The following is a 17,760-nucleotide window of genomic DNA, read 5'->3' on the forward strand; positions in this document are numbered from 1 at the left end:
CTCAAGAAAAAAAAACCCAATAATCTGCTAAATCCTTCATGCTCTACTATGACGCTAGCTGACACACTCTGACACTTTTGCCTTTTCTCAAAGTTGATGCAGGACCCTGTTTTCCAGCATCCCTGTCCCCAGTCCATCCCTTTATTTCAACATACACAGTCCTGCCAGAATCATTCACCTAAATAGAAATTTAATCATCAATACCTAAACTTTAAAGCTTTGAAAAGTTTTCATATTCAACAGAAACCCCTTAGCCTGAGATACAATGTCCCTTATTACACACAAAAAAAGGGGCAGTCAGTAGGAGAACTGAATCCTTTTCTCACTTATAGGCATAAAGTTAAAGCCAGAGGATCTGGCACTATGAGTTTGGGCTGGTTCCCAACTTGAACATCAGTTTCTTATCTTTAAAACATCCCACCTACAATGAAGAACAGTGATGAGGAAATGAGAAAGTGTTTATGTAAGAAATAGTAAACAGATACTCTTTAATTATGAAAATTACCTTAACTAAAATTTTACATTATTTCATATAAGAGACGGTCAAATTGTTCTTATTTAAATAATTCCTAATCTTGATGCTTATCTGCTTATACCCACACTTGTCCCTTTTAATCTCTCCTGCTAGAGACAAGATTACATTTTATGCAGATCTAGTTCTCATTCAAGACAGAAAACTGAACACATACATTCACTTCTTGCTCTCCTTTCCTCTCAAAGTCACAGATTTTCATGGCTATAAACAGGAAAGGATGGCAACAAAGTAGAAACTTTAGAGAAAACTACAGATATAAACCAAGGCAGAACCAAGAAGATAGGAAAATGACCAGAATAGAGTCGCTCACAACATATCAGAGGCAAGGGAGGACTCTTCTAAAAAGTAAATAGGTTCAACATCCATTTATGATAAAAACTCTCAACAAAGTGGTACAGACGGAATGTACCTCAACACAATAAAGGCCATACATGACAAGTCCACAGCTAACTCATTCTTAGTGGTAAAAAGTTGAAAGCTTTTCCTCTAAGATCAGGAACAAGACAAGGATGCCTCTCACTTCTACTCAACAAAGTATCGGAATTCCTAGCCAGAGCAGTTATGCAAGAAAAAGAAATAAAAGGTATCCAAACTGGAAAGGAAGAAGTAAAACTATCACTATTTTTGTTTTTGCTGGTAAAGATTCTCGCTGAGCTAACATCTGTTGCCACTCTTCCTCTTTTCCTCCCCAAAGCCCTGGTACATAGTTGTACATTCTAGTTGTAAGTCTTGTAGTTCTCCTATGGGAGACACCACCACAGCATGGCTACTGACAGATGAGTGGTGTGGCTCTGCGCCTGGGAACAGAACCCAGGCTGCTGAAGCAGAGCGCACCAAACTTTAACCACTAGGCCATTAGAGTCAGCTTAAAATTGTGACCATTTGCAGATGACATGATATTATATATAGAAAACACTACAGACACCAATAAAAAACTGTTAGCATAAACGAATTCAGTAAACCTGCAGGATACAAAATCAATATGCAAAAATCTGTTGTGTTTCTATATACTAACAAACTATGAGAAAGAGAAATTAAGAAAATTATCCCATTTACAATTTCATCAAAAAGAATAAAATACCTAGGAATAAATTTAACCAAGGAGATGAAAGACCTATACACTAGAAACTATAAGACACTGATGAAAGAAATTGAAGACACAAATAAATGGAGAGATATTCCATGCTCATGAATTAGAAGAATTCATAGTTAAAATGTCTGTATTACCCAAAAATTCATTGATTACAGATTCAATGCAATCCCTATCAAAATTCTAATAGCATTTTTCACAGAAACAGAACAAACAATCCTAAAATTTATACAGAACCACAAAAGACTGTGAACAGCCAAAGCAATCTGAGAAAGAAAGCTGGAAGCATCATGCTCCCTGATTTCAAATTATATTACAAAACTATAGTAATCAAAACAGTATGGTATTGGTATAAAAAAAGACAAGATAGATCAATGAAACAGAACAGACAGTCCAGAAATAAACACACACATATTGGCTCCTTTCTCAATTAATTTAGGACAAAGGAGCCAAGAATACATAGTATGGAAAACACAGTCTTCAATAAATGGTGTTTGGGAAAAGTGGACAGCCACAAGCAAAAGAATAAAACTGGACCCCTCTTACACCGTAAACAAAAATTAATTCAAAACAAATTAAAGACTTGAATGTAAGACCTGAAACCACAAAATTCCTAGAAGAAAACATAGGCAGTAAGCTCCGTGACATTGGTCTTGGTGACTTTTTTGATCTGACTCCAAAAGCAAAAATAAACAAGTGGGACTACATCAAACTAAAAAGCTTCTGCACAGCAAATGAAACTATCAACAAAATAAAAAGGCAACCTATTGAATGGGAGAAAATATTTGCAAATTATATGTCTGATGGGGGTTAATATCTAAAATATATGAAGAACTCATACAAGTCAATAGCAAAAAAAAATAATCTGATTAAAAAATGAGCAGAGGATCTGAGTAGACATTTTTCCAAAGTAAGACATACAGAAGGCCAACAGGTACACAAAAAGGTGCTCAACATCACTAATCATCAAGGAAATACAAATCAAAATCACAAAGAGATTATCACCTCACACCTGTTAGAATGGCTATCATTAAAAAGACAAGAAATAATAAGTGTTGGCGATGATGTGGAGAAAGGGGAATCCTTGGGCACCATTGGGGGGAATGTAAATTGCTGCAGCCACTATGGAAAACAGTATGGAGGTTCCTCAAAAAATTAAAAATATAACTACCATATGACCAGCAATTCCACTACTGGGTATGTATCCAAAGAAAACAAAAACACTAATTCAAAAAGAGACAGACATCCATATGTTAACTGCAGCATTATTTACAATAGCCAAAATATAAAAACAGCCTGTGTCCATCAATGGATGAACGGACAAAGAAAATGTGGTGTACATAAATAAATATACATACATACATAAACACACAATGGAATATCATTCAGCCATAAAAAAGGAAAGAAACCTTGCCATTTGCAACAACATGGACAAATCTCGAGGGCATTATCCTAAGTGAAATAAGTCAGACAAAGACAGACAAATACTGTATGATCTCTCTTACATGTGGGATCTAAAAAGAAAACAAAACAAAACAAAAAACCAAGCTCATAGATACAGAGAACCAGATCTCTGGTTGTCAGAGGCAGTGGGTGTAAGGTGGGCAAAATGGGCAAAGAGGGTCAAAAAGTACAAAATTCCAGTTATAAATCATGAGGAGGTAATGTACAGCATGGTGACTACAGTCATGTGTCACTTAACGACAGGGATACATTCCATCCCGAGATATGCATCACCAGGCCATTTCATCAATGGGTGAACATCAGGGATGTATGCACACAAACCTCTATGTAGAGCCCTACTATACATCTAGGCTTTTTGGTAGTAATCTTATGGGAGCACCGTCATATATGCAGTCTGTCGTTGACTCAAACGTCATTTTGCAGCATATGACCATATAGGTAATAATACTTTATTGCATATTTGAAAGTTGCTAAGAGAGTAAATCTTCAAAGTCCTCATCACAAGAAAAAAAAATTTTTTTTAATTTTTTTATAACTATGTATGGTGATGGATGTTAACTAGACTTATTGTGGTGATTTTGATATGTATACAAACATCGAATCACTATGTTCTACACCTGAAACTAGTATGTTACGTCAATTACACTTCAAAAAAACCAAAAAGGTAAACAGGCCTCTCTCAGTAAGTCGTCTTCATTAAAGCCTGTAAAAAACCTCATGTTAAGAGATAGACAGTCTAGTCTCTGAAGGTGAGAGTAGGCTATAGGCTAGCTAGAGGGACAATTAAGGGCTATCAGTAGTTGTCCCTGTTCAGTGGTCACAGCTATTGGCCAAGGATTCACTTATAAGATGTAACTACAGGAGAATCCCTAGCTGCAACTAAAGTCAACTGGGAGATCTGTGAAGAGGGGTAGCTCCTAATGTGGACAACAGATGGAAGCTAGGTTATATCTTACCTAAACATAAAGGAGGAAGAGGGATGATTCAAAACAGACATGAAAGTCCCATATTATCTACTTCCTCTCGCACTCCTTTTATACTCTCCCACCTGCAATTTTTGTCTCTGGCCAGAGAGACAACCTGAAAGCTAGAGGAGTAGACAGATTAGGAAGAGACAAACCAAAAGTACATAAGGGGCTTCCCTGATGCCATACATCCTCAACAACTAGCTGAAGCATTCACCTCCAGGTTTCACTAGACATGGATCAAGAGTCAAAATAAATAAAGTTACAAGTCTAACTGGAAAAATATTAATTCATTATTCATTAAACCATTGGTTTTTGAGCATCCTTGAGAAACTGCATGGATCATGTGTTATACAAATAATTTTCTGTGAATTAAAAGGAAAAAAGAATACAAAGAAATACAAATAATCAATGACCCTAAGAAAAGATAACCAACCACACAAATAAATGTAAATGAAATCAGCATTATTTTCACCTATCAGATGATAAAGATGGAAGAAAAGACTGATTAATTTAGCCTGTGTTGGGAACAGAGTATAGAAATGAGTATTCTATAACATTTAAATTTACATGGACTATCAGAAGCACCGTTTTCCCAAGAGTTCCTAATATCCAGTAGAGTAGAAGATAAATTATTAAGTATGCTATATATGGAAAATTGTTTACAAAGAATAATCATTAGAACACTACTTCTATTAATTATAATCTAATCTGAACAGAACCTAATATTCATGTATCTATTAAAAAAATATTCAGATTTATCATATAACTGCCCCTAAGGTCAAAATTACTAACATGCATTATCACTATGTTGGAGATGGACAGTAGAGCAAAATAAAAACTAATTCAGGTTGAAAGAATTCTATTTAAATCAACTTCTACTCTGTACTAGATGGCTGTAATAATCAGCATTGAGGTATATCAACAAATATCCAAAATGCCTTTGTATTTGTGTCCTGTTTGCACTGCACAGCTATTGCTACCTTGTCTGCTTCCTGTGAGGCCTCACCCGGGTTTCTTTTTACCATACCATGGAAACTTCAGGATAGGAGAAAAACTGAGGTGATACTTCAAAAGATGATAGGTTTGCTTCCCTTTCTACTTTTGGTTCATCTGGTTAACTACTTCTCACTGTCGCTGTACTTTTGTGAAAACCACTTCTAACTGCTTTTTAAAGTAGGTGACAATAACTTATGTTGTGATGTGGAGAAACTGAAATCCTCATGCAGTGCCGGTGGAAATGTAAAATGGTACAGCCACTGTGGAAAATAGTTGGGCAGTTCTCAAACACTTAAACATACAATACAATTCTGCAATTCCACTCCTAGAAATTTATCAGAGACCTGATAATCTATCTTCATACAAAAACCTGTACATAAATGTTCACAGCAGCATTATTCCTAATAGCCAAAAGGTGGAAAGTCAAATGTCTATCAACCGATGAATGCATGAACAAATGTGGTATATGTATACAATAGAAGGTTCAGCCATAAAAAGGAATTAAGTACTGATATATGCTACAACATGGATGGACCTAGAAAACACACTAAGTGAAAGAAGCTAGAAAGAAAAGGCCACATATTGTATAATTCCATTCATATAAAACGTCCAGAATAGGCAAATCCATAGAAACAGACGGTTTCCAGGGGCTGGGAAAGAAAGAAATGGAGAGTGACTATTAATGGGTACAGAATTTCTTTTGGGGTGAGGAAAATGTTCTGGCATTAGATAGTGGTGATTGTTGCACAATCTTGTGAATATATTAAAAACCAATGAATTGTATATGTTTAAAAGTTGAATTTTATGGTATGTGAATTACATCTCAATTTTTACAAGTTGATGCTTTTAATAAATGAGTAAACAAAAATAAAGTCAGACAACATGTCTGCAATGAAGAGAAATTCACAGGCAAAGGCATGGATTTTGCTCCCCCTACTTCACTTTAAACAGTTAAAGATGGGGAGGGACACATTCCAGAGTTTCTTGTCTTGATGTTAAAGCTCTTCTAGGCAAGACGACAGGGAAAGTCTAATATGGGCCCGCTCCCCTTTTGATGCCACACTTTTCAAAGATGTGAAGCATCTACACTTCCTCCATCTGGTCTACGTAAGAACATACTGAACCAAGGTCAGAGTAGCCCTAGTAAATTATGCTAAGTTTGATATTAGCAACCTTCCTTCTCCCTTTGAAACTTTAAGAACTGAAACCAAGTCTTGTTTATCTTTTTATCCTCAATGCCCAAGGACTTTAGCAGACAGTAAGTGCTTAATAAAACTTGAATGACTCCTTTAACACTGTACATACCTCTGTCTGGTTCCCCAAAGCCTCTCAATACTATACCTTTCCAGGCCTACAACCACAAAACTACCTCTCCGCTATCTCTACAGATAGTGGGGAGAGACCTGGACTTGTAATCAGGACTCTGGGTTTTGAATTCCAACTTTTCCATCTACTGGGTGACTCTGAGAAAGTCACTAACCTCTCTTACTCTCATTCATAAAATAGGGATATTACATACCATATGAGATGATGTCAAGCATTTAACTGATATACTGCCTGTGACAGTGCTTTGTAAATAAGCTTACAAATTAGAAATTTTATTTTTATAGATATATTTCAAAATTTTCCATTCTATATACAGTCATGTGTCACTTAACAATGGGGATAGTTCTGAGAAATGCACTGTCAAGAGATTTCATCGTTGTGTGATCAGAGCATACCTATACAAACCAAGATGGTATAGCTTACTATACACCTAGGCTATATGGTACTAATCTTCCGGGACCACGTCATACATATGGTCCATCATTGACATTAACATCACAGTGACTGTAGCCCCAGTACTCTCAGCACCAATACAACTATCATTCACTTAGCCAAAAAAGAGCTCTCCTAATATCAGGGAAGCAATCAGATTAAGAGAATTCACAATGAGTTAGTGATTTTGAAACAATTTTAAGTTATAGAAACATCCTTTAACACTAACTCTTATAAATCCATTAAATACATAAAAATGTTAGACTGCAGCTATAGAGAGAGTCAGGGGTCCTAATGACTTAGTTTCACTGCTCCTTGCTCCCATGGTGACCCGTGACTCTGAATAACTCATACAACACATGAGAAGATGAAGGAGTATAGGCTTCAAAAGTTATATTTACATTTAAAAATAAAATGCTTTTAATTCAAATAAATTAATGAAATTCCAAAAGACATTGAAAGATATTTTTCCACAGGGAAATGTTACAGGTGAAAGGGACAAGATGCCTCAGAGGCCCCTCACATTCCATCTTCTATTCCTCACTATTACTTCCTCTCTCAGTATACATACCAACATGCCTGATAGCTAGACCTTCCAACCACTTCCTTTTCCAGTCCAACCCGTTTGCAAAGGGGTTAGCTATCCCTTATGGACCTAACAGAGGACTGACAAAGATCTGACCACATTTTGGTCCTGTTGTCATCTCTGGATCCCAATTCACATCAAGAGTGCTTCATCTAATACAAGGTTTGCCTGCTGGCAGGTGGTAGAAAGATTAGCAAAGCTGACGCCCTATAACTTGAAAATACTGAGGAGTTCCAGTTTTAGTACAGATAACTTTTTACAATTCAAATATTTATACTCTGCTCTTTGGAAATTTCAAAAACACATTGCTCCTGAATTTTAAAAAACAGCCTAATTAGCACAAGGTTTTAAATCTCTCATTCAACTTAAATACAAACCTGTATGGGTGGAATATCTGGCAGCGACGGAAGGTTTTCTGGATTGGTAACTGAGGGGATTAGCTCTATTGCTGTAACAGATGGGCTGGTGGGACCTCGATTTGCATTTGCCATAGTAGCTGTAGTAGGGCTGGTTGGATTGATTGTGGTGTTGTTGTGCATCGACACAACAGGAAAGGGTCCAGCATGCCCTGGGTTTGAGTGCTGTTAGGAAAGAAGATGTTATCATTAACATCTTGACCTGTCAGGATATCCTAATAGGAACTATACCTTGACAACAATTTTTAGTTTATGAAGGATACACAAGTGTTTGATATCTGTGGCTGGGAAATCAAGAAGCAGCCCCTTTCAAAGTAATATAGGAAAAGAATAATAATTCAAACTTAGCCTTTTCATTTTTATTGACTGACTGTATAGGATTTAGGAAAAAAGAGGCTTGCCAATAATTTTCAACCTATCAGCCTGGTGATATAATCTTATTTCAGAACAAAGATATATATAAATAAATGATCTGGAAGCTCCCAAGTTTTCAAACATCAGGAAAGCCACTGTTCTATCCATATTCCTCTTTGACTCTTCTGTCTTTTTTGAAAATAGAAATAATTGTGTAATTGATATTGTAGGAAGAACAATGAATTTACAAATGGAAACATGACATCAATCCCTGACTCTAATATTGTATGACTTTAGGCAAATCACATAATCTCGGAAATCAGAAATGTGGATAATGATATCTCACCTGTGTCACTGTGAGGGCTGTTATGAGGATCATTTAAGATAACACAGATGAAAACCTTTGGGAAATAAATTACTATACACATATGAAGAAATCATTTGAAATATTTAAAAATTAAAAATTCTAACATTTGGAGCCAGCCCCATGGCCGAATGGTTAGGTTCACGTACTCTGCTTCTGCAGCTGGGGGTTTTGCCGGTTTGGATCCTGGGCGCCAACATGGCACTGCTCATCAGGCCATGATGGGGGGGTGTCCCACATAGCACAACCAGAGGCACTCACAACTAGAATCTACAACTATGTAGTGGGGTCCTTTGAGAGAAAAAAAAAAAAATCTAACATTCAATGATTTCTCTAGGGACCCTTAAGTCTAAACACAATGTTCTGAGATGGTTGGTTAGTCTGATTCTGTAGCTTCCACACTCTTCTAAAGGGTGTACTTACCCCCGGTAATCCCTGAAGGCTTTCCATGTGCTATGGTGTACACAGGTATGTGAACACTTTTAAGGAAATTAATGTCCAGATCCTCAACCTTCATATGTACTCTTTAGTAAAGAAAACCTCATTTACCTGAGACTGTGCCAGGTGCTCCTTTTCTACTACTCTTTTGCAATTGCCCTTCTCCCACAAAAACAAGCACACCTCTGACCCACTCCTAACCTTATTTTAGCACATTGCCCCAGGGTGAAAAAACTCCTGGACAGACAAGCAAAGGTACAATTGGAAATAAAGTTGTTGAGAAACTGGCTCCAAAAACTGGGTAACAAATGTTTGAGTGGGTTTTGATACCTGATGATCAACAAAAATAAAGACCTAAAGAAGCTATCATCTAATATCTTTACAAGAGTTTTGGTAGCTCATTGTGAGTTTCAGCTTACAACCTAGAAAAAGTTCAATGAATTGAGGAAAATTCTTTTAATTTCCAGATAAATATTTTTGTGAACAAGTTCCCTGAGCATCACATGAAAACAAAAACCAAAAGAACTAGTAATAAAAATTGATGAATTCTGAGTTACTCTAACAAGAAGTAACAAACATACATAAGTAGGCAGTGAAAAAAGCCTCCATCTATCTCATAAACAAATGTATACTAAAAGAATTTTACTTTTGATGTGTCCTAATATTCTTAAATCCATAAATATATTTATGTGTTTAAACAATTATACAGGAATAATTGTAATGATAATTCGATCCAAAGAAAAAGTTCTAAAGCTTAATGATAGCTTTACCGTCACTAGAAATTTAAAACTTTTTAAATTAAAATAGACATTTTTCCTGGAGAAAGTTGCAATAGACTATCTATATGTCTATTAAACATAAATATATTTAGATAAAATTTTGTAGAGGAAGTAGAAGGGAAAATTCAAGTCCAAAGAGAAAAGGGAGTATGAAATTTTGACTTTCAAAAACAAGCTTGCTATGGTATTTGGGATTCCAGTGGATTCGTTCACAACAGTGATGTAAGTGCTTTCCTTTATAACATCAATATTTACAACATGCCAGAAAGTATGTCTTTTGCAACTACTTAAACTTATAATGGAACTTTTAAATGTCAACCTTCAAATGTAAGAGTGTGTATTTTTGAAAAGTCTTTCCAGAGGTACTTGAGCCAAAAAGCTGAAGAACTACTGCTCCGGGACAGTGTTTGTACAACTTTAGCATGCAGACTGACCTCAGATAGTTAGTAGAAGTTTTATAAATGCCTGAGTACTCCCCTCCTGGAAACACTGATTCAGTGGATATGGCTTAGAATCTATTTCTGACAAGGCCCCTCAGTCATTCTGATGGTCTTTAAAGCATGCTTTGAGAAACATCACTCTAACCGTCATAAAATGAACTTTATTACTTTATAACTAGAAACCTATGTAAAAGTAGCCTCATTTTATAATCATTAAATCCTATACAAATATAGTCTACTGTTCAAGCAAAGATTAGGAAAAATGTTTCTAAATACACTTTTTGCGTGTGAGGAAGACTGGCCCTGAGCTCACATCTGATGCCAATCTTCCTTTTTTTGCTTGAGGAAGACTGTCCCTGAGCTAACCTCTGTGCCAACCTTCCTCTATTTTCTATGTGGGATGCCTCCACAGTGTGGCTTGATGAGCGGTGTGCAGGTCCACACCTGGGATCCAAACCCACGAAACCCAGACCACCAAAGCAGGGCACATGAACTTAACCACTATGCCACTAGGCCAGCCCCTAAATATACTTATCTTTAAGAATAGGCATGTCTATATCCCAAAAAGAACAATACTGAGTAGAGAGAAGCCAAAAATAAATAAATAAATAATAACAATAAAATTACATATAGGATAGTTCTATTGTTCTCAAAGTCCTTTTTATACATACTAGGTTCAAAATGTTGCATTACAAGATCAGAGGAACAATTTCAGGAAACTAAGGTTTTAATCTTGATTTTACCATTATTCTCTTGTGACTGTGGGTAAATGACAAGCTCCTTTGTTTTTCACTTCTGTAAAATGAATTGGTTGGACTAGATCAGGGGTTCTCAACCCATAGTACATAATGGGTTTATAGGATCAAAAAAGCTCCTAAAATTGAATACAAAATTTTATACGTATGTGTACTTTTCTGGAGCAAGAAGATAGACAGCATTAATCAATTTCCAAAGGTATCAATGACCCACCCCCCACCAACTGATTAAGAAAAATGGTGTCTTTTAGTTTTAAAATTGTATGATTCTTACAAATGTAACTCTAGGCATACTTGTCTTTGGAGGTGTGGCTGCATCATGGAATACTGAGGGCCGCTGTGCCTGGGTATCCCTGGTATTCGGGCAGCATTCTGAGCCAATCTCATCTGATGGGCTTGGAAAGCTCCACAGTTCATGTTGCTTCTTTGCATTGTTTGCACACTGATCAATCTTGGAGGCTACAAAAGGTAGAAATTGCATTTGTATAATTTTTAAATAAATTTATCTTTCAATTATAAAATGTTATGGTAAAAATAATTCAGTCAGGATAGAGGGGCATAAAGTAAAAAGTGTACATTAATCTCATCTCTAGCCCCAGCCCCTTCTCTCAGTATATGCGTGTGTTTAAAGCATATCAATATTAACTTACCCAACCTTGGATTAATAGTTTTGATTTGGATGGGGGAGGGGAAAGCAGGAGAGAGACAGCGATGGGAATGATTTGAACAAATGCCTAAAGAACATAGCAGATCTTAGACAGAAACAATCTGGTTCTTTGGTCCAAAACCATAGGTGGAAAACAAAAAATATCTGGGAGGGAGGGATAAAAACTTGTGTACCTCCAGAGTACTAGTGAGTTAATTTTGTTTCCCATGGTAAGTATTTACTTATTGCCCCTTCCTCACATCTCCCCCACATCCCTGCCATACCCAGAGCAAATTTAAACTCTGACCTTTGAGCTCTGTCCCTGCTAGTAACTGAAATGTGTAACTCATCTACATAGGACAGAGGTCTTAATAATTTATATCAATACTATAGTGATATAATACTCACCTGTTGCTGTAACATCTGAGGGGCCGCTTGTCTAGTGTGCTGCTGTGTTGTTGTCGTTGTCGTTGGCGCAGGTGCAGGTGGTTGCTGCATCCTCATTTGTTGCAACTGCTGATGTTTCTGTGCATACACTTGCTGTTGCATGTGCTGGAGTCGAAGCTGTGCTAAGTTAATCTGTCCAGGGGTTTTACTAATGTGGTTTGTCCCTGGAGGCACTTGCCCAACTACAACATTAGGAGTATAACCAGGAGCTGGCTTACTCTCTATTACTAGATTACCTGAAGGATTTAAAAAATGAGAATAATTTGCATATAATCGACTAAATCATCTACTTTGTGGGTTAATCACTATCTTTTCCTCTTTCCTCTGACAACTATTATCACTCCAAGCTTCCAGCAGGGATGGGAGCTAGGTTTAAAGATGATGAAGATCAAAAACCTAATATAGTCCAAAGAACAACCGACTTTTGATTATTCAGAACAACATATTACCTGTCCGTATTCTTTATTTACACACGTGTACAGAAAACTAAAGAGCTGAAAGAAATATTACAAAAGGCCAATCCAGTCAGTCTAAATCAATTCTCCCCTGACAAGATCCAAGGATACTCAAACTGCTAACACTGATTCTATCTTCCTTAGAATTGCCAAAATGTGCAGGGCAGAGTACTACATTGCTACAAAACTGTCTTCTGTGGAAATGTTGAACGTTTTAAACCACTTATGTCCTTAGAAATGACAATTTTCCTTGCTTATCACAGAGCCTAGTGCTTTCTAGAAATAGAAGGCAAATTTTAGGAAGGTTTGATCAAAGGTAGAGTTGGCAAGCTTTTCCTGTAATAAGGCAGGTATTTTAGCTTTGATGCCACAGAAAATTTGTCATATCTTCTTTGGTTTTTGTTTTTACAACCCTTTAAAATGTGAAAACGAAAGTTAGCTATCATGCCTCACAAAAAGTTTGCCAATGTCTGATCTTAGACTGTAGCCAAATTTGAATATACAAAAAGATTACTTTTTGTACAGAAGGCCATCCACCTCTGGTTTTACAACTTCCAACGTTGAGGACCTGACTACTTTGAAAGTGAGTTTACTTAATCTGTAGACAGCTCTAATTGTTGGGAAGTTTTTGGAGTTTGGTTTTGTTTAAAATTGAGCTGTTTGTCTGTCTCTCTGTAACTTCAACCTATAGTCCTTAGGTCCACACTGTGGAGTAACAAAAGCAAAGTCCATTTCTCTTCCTTATTAAAAGAGCTACTCTTAGTTTTCAACCATTCCTCAGGACACGACTTTCAGATAAATCAGCATACTGGAGGTCCTCCTCTAGTGGACAATTTGGTACAATTAATATACAGACTACTAAGCATCTGAGAAATTCTTCCAGAGAATTAAGACCCGAATGCTAAGATTTTGATTAAAAACAGTATCAATTTTTTAAAATGTAGGGGGAAAGTTAGAAATAATACACATTTTTTCAAAATTTATAGAGGAGACTCTCAACATTCTTAAAGATGTAATGAACATAGCTCAAGTGAGTTTTCAATGAAGAACATATTTTCCAAGAAGTTTATGTTAGAGTGAAGTTAAAAAACTTTATCTAAAATTTGCTTTAGATGCTTTCTCTCTTATTCAGTGTTCCAAGTTATATTCATAAAACTAATTATTTCTCACCTATATTGACTACATTCTTTGCCCAGAAGGTGGGATCACAATGGAAACGTATTGCTCCATTAGCAGCAGGGGCAGGATCACACCGTGCTTTCAAAATATGGCGCAATTGAAAAGTAATCTTAAAGGGAAAAAATTCACATTAGTCTTAAAATTAAGTATCACTTGAGAAAACATACAATATAAAGACATAAAAGCTCATGTAGCCCCACAGTGTCAGTCTCAGATGAGACAGTATCAGTGTTTAAAAGACTATCTCTAACAGCAATCCAATGCACACGCTTGAATTTCTGCCATTTCTGGTCATTGACTGCATTATGATAGTAGATATCTTCAAAAGAGTAAACACCATATGATTCCATTTATATGAAATTCTAGAAAATGACAGAAATCAGACTAATGATTACCTAAGGCCAAGGGTAGAGGGGAACAATTAACCTTCTGTGGGTGATGGAAATGGTCTCTATCTTGATGTGGTGTGGTTACATTTGACAAAATTCAAAACCTATACTTTAAACAGGTGCAGTTCACTGAATGTAAACAGTATCTTAATAAAGTCAATTTAAAGAAAAAATAAAGATACTACGTATCTCACCAGTCGTTTGCTGTACAGTAGTGCTGTGCTGCTACCACTCGCAATCGCCCAATTTGTAAAGTTCATAACGTGCTTCACCTGCCGGGAAAGGCCTGTGATGTCATTCTGCTGCTGGAGCAACTTCATCTGTCTTTCTTTTGTGACATTCTGCAACAGAACAAGAGGCTCACTGAAGAATTCTATATGAAAAAAATCAACTCATTTCTAACACAAATGAACACAATACCTAAATTGCTTTTTAAAAACGGATAAATTGACACGCTTCTCATTATTTAATGAGCCTAATATCAAAGGAAAAGTCACTAACAAAAGTAGAACTAAAACTTAGTTCTCTAGGCTAAAAAGGACATTCCAGATACAGAAACAATGTTAGCTGATGTCTCTTTTTTCCTTCAGAAGATGAAATGTCTTTGTTAAAATAGTGTCTTTTTATTAGGTTAATGCAATATATAGAGTCTATGGCATAATGAGCTAACCTTCAGAAATAATTTTAAATAATCTTAACTCATTACACTTTCAGGTCAAAGAAACTTTTGTGTTACCAGTGCCACCTACTGGTGTGGCAGGAGGCTGAAGTTAAACTCTCTTCTTTTAAACACTTAACACAAAATGAGAAAGATGAATCCCAGAGTTCTAAGAATAGAGCTAGGGAATCTTTTCAGATGACAAAACTTCATAAAGAACAAGGGAGTAAGTAAGGGTTGAAGGAAAGACCAATGTGGGGGAAATGCTACACAGGAAAAATAAACTGCCTTCTAGAAACTAAAACTCCCAGAAAGGATAGTCTTGTGTACCTTGATATTCAGCATACCAAACAACCAATCTACTTAGTTCTTAATCACTTTCTTACAAAAATGACTCAGTTTGGTTTACTGGACAATTTTTTCCCTAACAAAAAAAGTTGCTCATTTTATAAAAATGTAAATCAATAGATAAAAGTATTCAACTGACAGAAGTTTGATTTACAACCTCCCTGGAAATCATCCCTTTTATAAAGCTTAGGAAAATCTCTATATTACAAAGTTTAGGAACATATTACACTAGAAAACATTTAGTTAAATTATCAGCATGTTAGGAGCATGTGACAGATTCATTACTAGATAGTTATGTATAGTTTAGCACTAAGGGGCTTTTAATTCAAAAGTTCTTGAAATGGTTTAAGAGCATTATTTAAGACCTACAGTTAAAAAGTGTTAAAAGGTATCAAAAACAGTTGCTGCTAAATGCTCTTCATTCACACCATCGTTTTGAAAACAAAAATCTATTAGGGTTAAATGCAACTGGCTGGCTATACAACAGGAAAGAGACCTCCAACTTTAACGATATGTATAAGAGTACTTTTAATCTCACAATTGTGTCTCATGGAAAGATTTGTGACAAAATTGTGTCTTTACGGAAAGACAGATTTCAAAAGACAGAAATTCAGAAATAACACTCAACTCACATAATTTCTTTCATTTGTATGTAACTATGCATCTAATATTTCTACAATGTTCTATGAAGGAACAGAACAGAAAATATCTGCTACGGAAAATTTGAGGTTAATAATAATGGAAGTTAAATAATCAAATACACAGTTTAAATTCTTACTACTCAGTGGTGCAGAAAACATAATCCCATATCATCTAAACCTAATTAAGACCACAAAATTTTGAGAACCAATCAACTGTGGACAGGAGAGATAAATTTTTGATTAAAACTTAATTTGGATTTCACAAATTGGATTTGCATCTACATATTAATCTAAAGATATGCAACACAAAGACCTAATACAATAAAATTATTACTAAGTTCAAAAGTTTATAAATTTCAAAATGAGCAGCATTTTTAGCAAAACTATGGAATATTTCAAAAATAAAGTGGAACACAGAACTGACTCAAGCAGAATCCCAATACACATTCATAAATAAAAGTTAAATTGAGGCCCTATCTTGAGGGGGAGGGGAAAATGTGGCAGGGTGGCTTTGTCTTCATTTATATCCCATTTTAGTAATAATTCTTCCTTTCTTGAAAGGACAACACTATCTTCTAATTTATACAGCCAAAATCAGTGTTATTAAATTGGGCTGCAAAGTAACTAACTCGAAAAGAAGGTCTACTTTCTGATAGAAAATGAAAAAAATTTTTTTAAATTTACTTATTTCCATACCCCGTCCCATCAATCTAAAAGAGCTATCAATAAACATTAAAAACAGCTAAAGAGCAAGAGAAGCAATTTTTGTTTTACTTTGTCTTTGAACCGTACCTCTAGCTGCTGTAACAGAGATTTTCCTTTCTTATTAATTTCATTGATAAGGGTGAAAATGGCCACTTTAATTTCCTGTTCTACTCGTTTGTTAGTCTCATTTACTTCTTTTATCCTGAATAAGAGAAATGCATCATTAGGTTACCAACTTATCCTATGTCTCTGAATCATCAACTGTTACAGAAATTCATCCAACTGGGCACTTAACCGAGAAACTAAAGTTCAACTTGTGTCAAAATGTACCATTTTATGTTTCGGTAGACCCAACCACTCAATTTGGTCCAGACAAGTTATGTATATAGACAAAGAATGGATTAAATATCTCGTAATTTTAAATTGAGTTCATAATGGATTAAATATCTGATAATTTTAAATTAAGTTCATAAAGGCTGGTTTATTAATCTGGATGGCAATCTCATTTAGTTCCTATAACGTGAATGTGATAGACAAATATCTGACATCAACAACTGCTGGTTATTGTCAAATCTGGCACACTGGTTGTATTTAATCTTAATGCTTTTCAAGAACAAGGTGCAAAAGAACAATGTTGCGACCAATAATTATCTTTTGAAATAGTAGGAATTAAACTTAGAAGGGTTTATTTTCACTTATAAGTTAACCACTTCAAATGGGGGTTCTGATATACGACTTCCATAGATTCTTCCCAAAATAATTTCCTATTGTATACAGTTAAGAGCATAAAACATTTTCAATCCATTTTTTAAAATAGCTGTCATGTGTTTGACAAATAGGTATAAACTCCCATTGTGGCTATGAAAGTTTTGGTTGCAAATATGATACAGGTGATACCTTGCTATCTACAAAACAGGAAGGAGAGAATCGAAACAACGCAAATATATAAAATGTTAACAAACAACCATAAGAAGGTAGCCCAATTTTACTTCGGTACAAACTATAACTCGCATTTTTCAACCCCTAGATGGCCTCTCATTTGCCAAATTCAAATTTGAGTAACTTTAATACACTGAGCCATAATAACGTAGTTTTCCCTCCTATGTGTGTACATCAGTGCTTGTTTGGGCACTTATTTGAAAATTTTATTCAATTCTGTCCTTATTAAAGTGAGTGGAAGACACTTTTTAAAAATGAGAGTGCTGACTACGAGTAATAAGAAATATCGGACTCAAACTTAAAATGGTTCAGTCAAAGACTGACATCATTCAGCACGCTGAAAGCAGAGGACAGTCAGCCAGTCAGACTCTCACTGGATTGAAGCATGTCTACTCTATGTTCAAAGACTG

General features: G+C 35.7%; 1 protein-coding gene across 2 annotated transcripts in view; it reads right to left on the bottom strand.

Moving 5' to 3' along the window:
* The window catches only part of TRIM33 (tripartite motif containing 33), a 116,601-nt gene that overhangs the window by 18,055 nt on the left and 80,786 nt on the right, over positions 1–17,760 (bottom strand). For both annotated transcript variants that reach the window (XM_046645362.1, XM_046645361.1), the window contains exons 6-11: positions 16,499–16,613; positions 14,254–14,400; positions 13,662–13,779; positions 11,998–12,272; positions 11,238–11,402; positions 7,775–7,978 (exon numbers count right to left, since the gene is read on the bottom strand). In XM_046645362.1, coding sequence (XP_046501318.1) covers positions 7,775–7,978; positions 11,238–11,402; positions 11,998–12,272; positions 13,662–13,779; positions 14,254–14,400; positions 16,499–16,613 — 1,024 coding nt within the window. The remainder of the gene's footprint in view (positions 1–7,774; positions 7,979–11,237; positions 11,403–11,997; positions 12,273–13,661; positions 13,780–14,253; positions 14,401–16,498; positions 16,614–17,760) is intronic.

This window comes from Equus quagga, chromosome 18, assembly GCF_021613505.1.
Source record: "Equus quagga isolate Etosha38 chromosome 18, UCLA_HA_Equagga_1.0, whole genome shotgun sequence".
Taxonomy (NCBI): domain Eukaryota; kingdom Metazoa; phylum Chordata; class Mammalia; order Perissodactyla; family Equidae; genus Equus; species Equus quagga.